This window comes from Seriola dumerili, unplaced genomic scaffold, assembly GCF_002260705.1.
Source record: "Seriola dumerili isolate Sdu_G_001 unplaced genomic scaffold, Sdu_1.0 BDQW01000230.1, whole genome shotgun sequence".
Classification (NCBI taxonomy): domain Eukaryota; kingdom Metazoa; phylum Chordata; class Actinopteri; order Carangiformes; family Carangidae; genus Seriola; species Seriola dumerili.
The window spans coordinates 2,927,560-2,936,397 of record NW_019174485.1 but is presented as its reverse complement, the minus strand read 5'-3'; the positions used below and the strand labels follow the sequence as shown (position 1 = coordinate 2,936,397).

General features: G+C 35.5%; 1 protein-coding gene across 1 annotated transcript; it reads left to right on the top strand.

The window, feature by feature from the left end:
- The first annotated feature begins 1,046 nt into the window (after nt 1-1,046).
- Nucleotides 1,047-6,158, top strand: LOC111229390 (CD209 antigen-like protein E). Its single transcript, XM_022755707.1, has 9 exons — nt 1,047-1,196; nt 1,679-1,768; nt 3,254-3,322; nt 3,600-3,668; nt 3,903-3,959; nt 4,412-4,480; nt 5,319-5,443; nt 5,562-5,662; nt 5,856-6,158. Exons 1-9 carry the CDS (start codon nt 1,067-1,069, stop codon nt 6,004-6,006), a joined length of 861 nt encoding a protein of 286 aa, XP_022611428.1. The 5' UTR covers nt 1,047-1,066; the 3' UTR covers nt 6,007-6,158.
- Nucleotides 6,159-8,838: the final 2,680 nt, after the last annotated feature.

Below are 8,838 nucleotides of genomic sequence, written 5' to 3'. Positions count from 1 at the left end.
TGCATTTACATGGACAAATATTACTGTCAAGATGGTAAAGAGCTGTAAAAATAATCTGGAACTGTAGGAGTGAAGTTGTTGTGCAAAGATAACATAATATCATATCATAATAGCCTGCGGATTAAATTAAATGGTATGTTTTGGATATAATGGAAATTATGAAGAGACATCATCAATAATTTATAGTTGTTAACCATGAATTGACAAAACATAATTTGCAAATCCTGTTCAAACCTGTTTTTATGAATGAAGAGACTCAACCAGTTAACTCAAATTTATTTTTACTGTTTTCCAATTAATAATTACCACCACCTTGTAAGTAAACATAAATTGTCCCATACTCTCCCAACTTATTGCCACATTCACTAAAGCTTTGATTTGTTTGGTGTCCACTTAGTAATTTTGCCATAAACCCACTTCTACAGAGACTGTGGTTTAGAACTTAGAAAAAAGTTGGAGCTGTCACGTAGCAAAAAGTGAAACACACAGAATGAATGGAAATGAGTGACACTCAATGATCTTTTCAAATCAGAATTACTGCCAGTCAAGTAGCAGTTTACATCCACATCTGTCTAGACTCATATAATATAGGTAGTGAAGACTTTGATGGAATTGTATAAAATGTATTAAGTGTAGTTTATGACAAATGGGAGGTTAGCAATATATTGACATTTATGCTTTCAGTGAATAATTTCCTGTGAGAAACATGCTGTCTTCACTCAGAGAGAAGTACAAATTTATAAATACGTATATATATATGTATATATATATATATATGTATATACTGTATGTATATATACATGAGGTAGTTACTGTGTTACTGTGTTACTGAAGGAAGAGTGTGCATGTGAAACTCCAGATGAAACCTCTAAAGTTATTTTAGAGGTGGTTATTTACGGTATTGAACTTAGACGAGCTAATGTGGTTTTGATCATGCAGTGTGTTTTAACCCTTCTACTACAGACAACTTCCTGAAAAATGAGGAAGAACATAAAGATTTAGGTCCCAGACTATACCATTTAAGCACAATTCACCAACAACTTGATCACTCACCAGTGGGTGAAATATGGAGATGGTCACCTATGATGACGAATCTGAGATGTCTATGGTATATGAAAACTTCCACGATGCCACAGTCAGGAATGATGCATTAAAGAGCCGCTCTGGAGAAGACAGTAACGTTCCAGCTGCACCTGGTGAGGCAGAAATGTTTTGAGGTTGACTTACATAACTGCAACACATGCAACAATTTTCATAATGATCTTATCTTGTGTATTAAATACTAAATTTGAATTTTAGAAATTAATTCTGAAAAGGAAAAATCATCATCTCAGTACTAAATGCAGATATTTTTTAAATGTTATTTTAGTCACAACTTTTTGATTTTACATATGTTTCATTTTATTTTCATATAGCTGTTATGGTCATAATTTGCCAATTTACTGTATTTGCAACTGTATGTGTAAATGTTGCCATAATTTCACATTCTAATACATGCTATATTCATCGGATGTGAACTAATATGATTATGTGAGGAACATTAGTGAATCAGTCTGCAGTTGGAGTAAGGTTAAGGTTAGGGGTAGCCTATGTCTCCAGGGAATTCATGTAAATCAATGTAACTTAAAAAGTTTGATCAAATTTGTGTGTGTGTGTGTGTGTGTGTGTGTGTCCACAGGAATAAAACTGTACAGACTGGTTGCTGTGAGCTTCGGACTCCTGTGTATCCTGCAAGCGACTCTCAACATTTCCCTCCGTCTTGCTCTCTGTGAGTCTTCCTAACATGCATCTTTGTTTCTAATTTGACATCTCACCTCTGAAACACCAGAAAAGTGTAGTGGGTTACCGCCACACTTTCAGTGATTACACATACAGGCTATGACAATTGCTTGACAACTTGGTTGTATAAACAGTGCAGGAGTGTATAGTTGTCTGGTCTGAAATAAACATATGGAGATAAATGATCTTGAATTGAAGACACATATTTCTTTTACTAACTACACTGTGTATTAAATAAGGACTTCTTTATTAAGCCTAAATGACCAAAATATTAATAGACTGTCATAATGGGAAGAATAATTAACAGTTCAACTATACAGAATTACTGTCTTTAGCACACAGTAATATACACACTCCTCTGGCATACAGCAGTATAGACCATGTTTGGTTCCTCTGCTGTCAGCCAAGAACAGAAATCTGAATCTACAGTGGCACAGGCTCAGCAAAACTGAGAAAACGCAGCCCGGTCTGATGTATCTGGATTTCTGCTGAGGCAGCAGATGGTCGGGTCAGAATTTGGCATCAACAGCATGAATCCATGGACCCACCCTGCCTTGTGTCAACAGTCTAGGATGGTGGTGGTGGTAGTGTAATGGTGTGGGGAATGTTTTCTTGGCAGACTTTGGGCCCCTTAATATCAATCAATCATCGTTTGAATGATTGTTGGTTTATGGCCACAATTTACCATTTTCTAATGGCTACTTCCAGCATGATAATGCACCAAGTCACAAAGCAAATGTCTCAAACTGGTTTCATGAAAAAGACAATGAGTTGTTCTTCAGTGGCAGTTATGATTACTACAAAATGTATTGGGCTTATTGTATAAATGTAATTTCTCGAAGAATGACGGATGATTAATACAGTTTTCAGCCAGTAAACATACAGCCCAACATGCACGAAGTCACAGGATACTACATGACATACACTCACTGGGCACTTTATTAGGAACTCCTGTGCACCTTCTTATTAATGCAGTTATTCAATCAGACAATCATGTGAAGATTCATGTCCACATGGACATGAATCTCAAGGGCCAAATATGTGAAGTAACAACATTTCCTCATTATATTAAGAGAAGCTGTTGTATCGTTTATGATACACTGTTGCTCATAAAGTTGGAATAAAATATCTTTTTCCTTTTTCCATGAAATGATTGTGACAATGTGATTTATTTAATTTCACCTGGGTAATTGGGACACATAATGTAATCATTGCACCTGGTCAAAAGTGATTACTGATGCATTTAAATAGGAATAAACAGAGGATTGTGTCTGAAAACAAAATTATTCCAACTTTATGGGCGACAGTGTATATACAATTGTGTTTCATACAAATTTGTTTCTTATTTATTTGTTGTATAAATGTAATTTCAGAGTTGTATATATAAAGCTAAAGATAGAGTTTTAGATCAACTAGAGGAAACCAACAATGCACCTGATAGACTGATGTAAAACACCATGAAATTCTGGTTCAGATACTGAAGCCACATGTAAAAACCTGACTGAAGAGAGAGATGATCTGGAGAGGAAGCTGAAAACCTCTGGTGAGTATGATGATCAAACTACATCAGTAAGAATAGTTTGGATTTCACAGCATGAAAGTCAGTGTTACAGCACAGAGTACATTTAGTCACAGATTATGAGGTGGCATCTGGTCTTGGTTTGTAGCTGTATCAGAGAACAGTGTGTTGAAATTACACCATTTATGATTGATAGATTATTGCATTAGCCTTTACAAAATCTGTGTTAATGTGGATTGTTTGAATTAATCTCTACAACTTTGGTTGGATTAATGTAAAACACCATGAAATTCTGGTTCAGATACTGAAGCCAGATGTAAAAACCTGACTGAAGAGAGAGATGATCTGGAGAGGAAGCTGAAAACCTCTGGTGAGTATGATGATCAAACTACATCAGTAAGAAGAGTTTGGATTTCACAGCGTGAAAGTCATAAGTGTTATGTTACTTAGAAAGTTCCCAGTTAAATATTCTAGTTAATTTAGTTAGTTTCTCTCCACATCAATAACATAAAGTGACACAGTTTTAAAGTGAAGTGAGTGTTTGGCTGTGAACATAACTGACTGAGTGAGAAAATAATGGTCACCTCTCCACTTAAAATGACAGTTTCACAGCGCGATTCCCTGACTGAAGAGAGAGATGAGTTGAAGAGGATCAACTCTGGTAATGAAGATTAAACTGCTCCAACACTCATGGCTTTGGATCCAAAAGGCTTCAAGTACAATTCTGGGCACATTTGTGTTACAAGTGTTACATATGATGATAGCTCCAGTCACTAACAAAACAACTCATTCAATAATCCACTGTTGTAAAGTTTAAAAAGGAGACACAATTAAAGTGGTTTTGATTTTGAACATTCATATTACACTCATGCCCTGAAACACATCATTTATCTAAATGAACAACATTCCCTCATGATGTTAACAGAAAACATTGTGTGGTTTATAATATGTGCAATTATGTTTCCTACTAAACATTTTTTATTGTATAAATGTAATTTCTAGAAGACTTGAGAGTTGCATATATAAAGCTAAAGATAGAGTTTTAGATCAACTAGAGGAAACCAACAATGCACCTGATAGACTGATGTAAAACACCATGAAATTCTGGTTCAGATACTGAAGCCAGATGTAAAACCCTGACTGAAGAGAGAGATGATCTGGAGAGGAAGCTGAAAACCTTTGGTGAGTATGATGATCAAACTACATCAGTAAGAAGAGTTTGGATTTCACAGCGTGAAAGTCATAAGTGTTATGTTACTTAGAAAGTTCCCAGTTAAATATTCTAGTTGATAGTTTCTCTCCAAACAAGTAACTAAGAGGAATGAAGATAATGTGATGTGATGGTGAAAAGACAGGAGTAGTTTGTCTTCACAGAACTAAATAAACTACTAATGATAAAAGAAATAAATACATGTAATATGGAAATTAAGTTTTAAAGTGAAGTGTGCGTTTGGTTGTGAACATAACTGACTGAGTGAGAAAATAATGGTCACCTCTCCACTTAAAATGACAGTTTCGTTAGTTTCATCAATTAGTTATATCAATAATTAATGATCCAAAGATGTATGAGTGGGACATTGGGAGAATATGTGTGTGTTACTTACAGTCAGCTCCTGTCAGTGCCAATATTCTCCATATATAATAGTATAAGATTATGAATAGTGAACACTTAGTCTGCCTGTGCCTATGAAACACAGTGTTTGTAGTTACTCTGTAGCATCAGGCATCTGCTCAGTTTGATGTTTAGTGGAGATATGCTGAGGTCACCGTGGTGTCACAGGTTCTTGTTGATACAATAAAGACTAGTTTGGATTAAGGTTCATTGTTCACTAAAAGAACAAAGGCAGTTCAATTAAGAGCACAGGACATCATAACAGTTCAACCATACAGCAGCAGTAGCTGTTACTTTTTCCCCTTTTATAACAAACAAATAACAAATCTCCCTTTCATCCCAATGAGAAATGATTTGTTAATTCCTGTTGTTAATGAGATGCTTCTGTTTGTCTTTATGCTCAAAAAGGATGGGTGTATTTCAGCGATAGAGTCTATTACATTTCTTCTACCAAGAAAACCTGGCAAGACAGTAGAAATGACTGTCTTCAGAAAGGTGCAGACCTGATGATTATCAACAGCAAAGAAGAACAGGTAGAGTATGTCTATGTGTACGTATTAAAAACACATTGATGAACGCACATTGTCTGAGGTGGAGGATGGAATCAAGTTAAGTTTAAGTTATTGATGGTTTTTTTCTCTGTATAAAAAGGATTTCACGAGACAGTTGAAGGATAATGTGTGGATTGGACTCACTGACAGAGAGACAGAGGGGACATGGAAATGGGTTGATGGGACTCCACTGACAACAAGGTTCACACATTTTTCAGTCTCTAAGCAAGAAAAAGCTTTAAATTGTCTTGTGCTAAAAATTCAATTACTGGCAATGAAAATTATCTCTAATACATTAAATTTGAACTGATAGTGTGCTGTTCAACATGGCAGGTAAAACGTTTCTTCGGTTGTTTTCTTCATGAAAAATGTATATTTTGGTTTTGGGTTTCAGCTACTGGGCGAAGAATGAGCCTAGCAAGGGTTTCCTTGGACAAAGAGAAGACTGTGGAGAAGTGATGTTGCATCAAATGAAAGAAAACTGGAATGATAAATTATGTGATGAACCAAACTTCTGGATCTGTGAAATGAACATGATTTTTTAGGTGTAAACATTGTTTTCAGATTGGTCGGCTTTGTGTGGATGCTGTTACTGTGCTGCAGGGAAAGTGGCCACATACAGGAACAGATGTCCAACTGTGGTCACTGCTTTGTTTGCAAAAGATAATGCAAAGAATAATGAAGAGTGTAATGTATTGTGCATGCTTTGATTCATTACTGAATAAATGTCTGCTATTTCTCCATCCAGTGACTGAATGTTTATAAAAAATTCTATAATGCAGTATAGGCTGGCATAGTGATAAAGTGGTTAGCACTGACCCATTTCTGTCTTTCCTGTGAGGACTACTGCTAGAAAAAAAAAAGATGTCTACCTCCAACTCATTACGACTTAATTACAGCGAAGCTAAATAGTGAACCATGAACTAAAAAGTGTATCTATGAATCCATTTAACTTTACTAGATGCAAGATCACTTCAAACCTAATTAACCTATGCATACTAAGATTAAATGAACAACTCTCTATATTCAAGAACTGGTTTATAAAAGATTTAAAGTTCTGAAAAAGTACTTTGTTTCCCTGACATGGTGGAAAATGCATCACCTTCCTCTTTGAGTATACCATATACAGCCAATAATTGATATATTATTATTATCCTTTCTGTCAGAAGTATATCACAGTACCTTAATGGCAATTTAAGTTGCTTGGTCCATCAAAATCTGTTTTATGTGACACATGATATTTCCAATGTCCCCAAAGACTGTAACTTCTCCATGACACTCACTTCCTTTAAATCTGTGTTGACTTGATCACTATCGCTTGGCTTGAAATCCTGAACATGGCAGGAGAAAGAAGCAGAGATGGAAATATGAACAGATGAGGCAAACATGGATCAGAAAATGGCATTTGAAATGCACTAGGTGTCTGTGCATATTAGTGACGTAAAAGGCAGACATACAGAAAGTCCTGATATAAGTGACTTGTTAACATCACATACCTCTGCTGTGTTTTAGGGAACAGATCAGTTCTCTCTGTTTGCCAGCACCTGTTTCAGACAGATCACTAATTTCCCTCCAACTCTACGGCTCATGACTCGTTTTGTGTTTCTGCAGCAGATACCATTTTGTGTTGTTGTGGAATTTTGCTTCAGCCAGAACAATTGTGTATTTTTCATTCATCATATACAGTTGGTGAAGAAATTCAGGTTTTACTCTCAATCTTTAAGTTAAAACAGTCTTCTAAATGAAAAGCACTTCTTTTTTAAAGGAGGAAGTTTGGTTTCCCACATTGTCCACATCCTCTCACTTCTTCTGTGGGAAACTACACTGTTAATGCATACTGTCTAAATGTTGAGTTCGTGTTCTCTGAGCCTGTATCTGGTCTGTCACTTCAGTCTGTACTGTATCATAGATGTATGTGCAGTTATTCCAGTGTTGTGTATGACTGTTTTTGAATGACTGAACTTTTACAACAATTGTCCCTCAAATTTAAGAGTGTGAATAAGTAACTTGCAAGGCCTCAGATATTTTAACAATTTAATGGTGGCATCCTTTACCTAAAGATCATGTAACTAATGATTCCCACCTCTGAGGCAAATGCACCAGAAGGAAGAGGCAACAGATCATTCAGATAACTAGAATTACCGCCTCATCTCTGCCACTCAGACTAGTTTCAGGTTCCCTTTTCATCCATAGTCATATAAAATATCAACTATTTGTGTGAAATGTATAATTGCTGTTTGAAGTCTTGAGTTATGCCTAAAAAGTGTTTTCTGAGGTCACCGTGACCTTGACCTTTGACCTTTGACCAACAATTTTGAAGAATGTCCCGTCAAGGTGTTTCTGAGATATCTATGAGATGGGACAGATGTATGTACGTATGGATGGACAAACCGAAAACAATCTGCCTCTGGCTCTGGCCGTAGCTGGCGCTGAGGAATAAGAAAAAGGTAAGGCGGTTCATTAAATCCCTGCAGCATGTGAACAAGCTCAGACTGGAGTCCAGAGAGGCTGTGACTGTGGTTTTTTACTCTCTAAACATATTATTTATAGTTTTGTGTAATTTGATACAAAGTACAGCTTGTGACATCTTGTTAGTCTAAAATAAAGTGTGACTGAATTATCCAGGGGAACATATTGATCAGGTTGTGCATAAAATACATACATTACAAACAATAACTTTAAATTATAAGCATAAAATAAGACAGCATTAGTTTCAGTTACACATTAAGTGAAACATTTTCATTATCTGCAGTTTAGGAAACATTACTGCCATTGATTCATTTCTTTACATTAAATCTACTGTAGCAGCAGCATTTTTTACCTAATATCACAATAATGCACAGTAGATTGTACAGTTTTTATGTCATGTATGTAGCTGTGTTCTCCTTCTTCAGTTCAACAACCTTTGGCATTACAATAGTTTAATGGCATCCCATTTACCAGATTACCATTTGAAATGACCCCTTCCGTAATATTTGTATATTATATTGAATATAAAATTAATTATATGTCAAACAAAAGCCAACTTATTTCTGTAAGGTCATAAATCTATGTTATAATATAATACTGTACTAGAGCAAAGTGCAAACAGTTGTGTGAATTTACTTACAGTTACATTCTGTTGGTTATGTTAATGAAGAGTGAACCCAACCCTAACTCTTGAACAGTACTGTTCATTAATAACTAATGACCATAAACCACAAAAAATGAAACAATCCATTGAAGTTATTTATCATGCAAAACTCTCAATATTTTTCTGGGCACAGCACATATAAAGTCACTGCTGCTTTTCTCTATTTTATACCTGTTTGTCAAAAGAAGCATCACTTTGGAGTTCGGTAATTTGTTATATTAAATATAAATCTAAATAATGCATA

What these genes read in the sequence shown, in the direction of transcription:
- LOC111229390 (XM_022755707.1), top strand. Translation starts at nt 1,067, where the DNA reads ATGGAGATGGTCACCTATGATGACGAATCTGAGATGTCTATGGTATAT. An exon ending in GAGGAAGCTGAAAACCTCTG is followed by an intron (nt 3,323 to 3,599) that starts GTGAGTATGATG and finishes ATTCTGGTTCAG; the next exon opens with ATACTGAAGCCAGATGTAAA. An exon ending in GAGGAAGCTGAAAACCTTTG is followed by an intron (nt 4,481 to 5,318) that starts GTGAGTATGATG and finishes ATGCTCAAAAAG; the next exon opens with GATGGGTGTATTTCAGCGAT.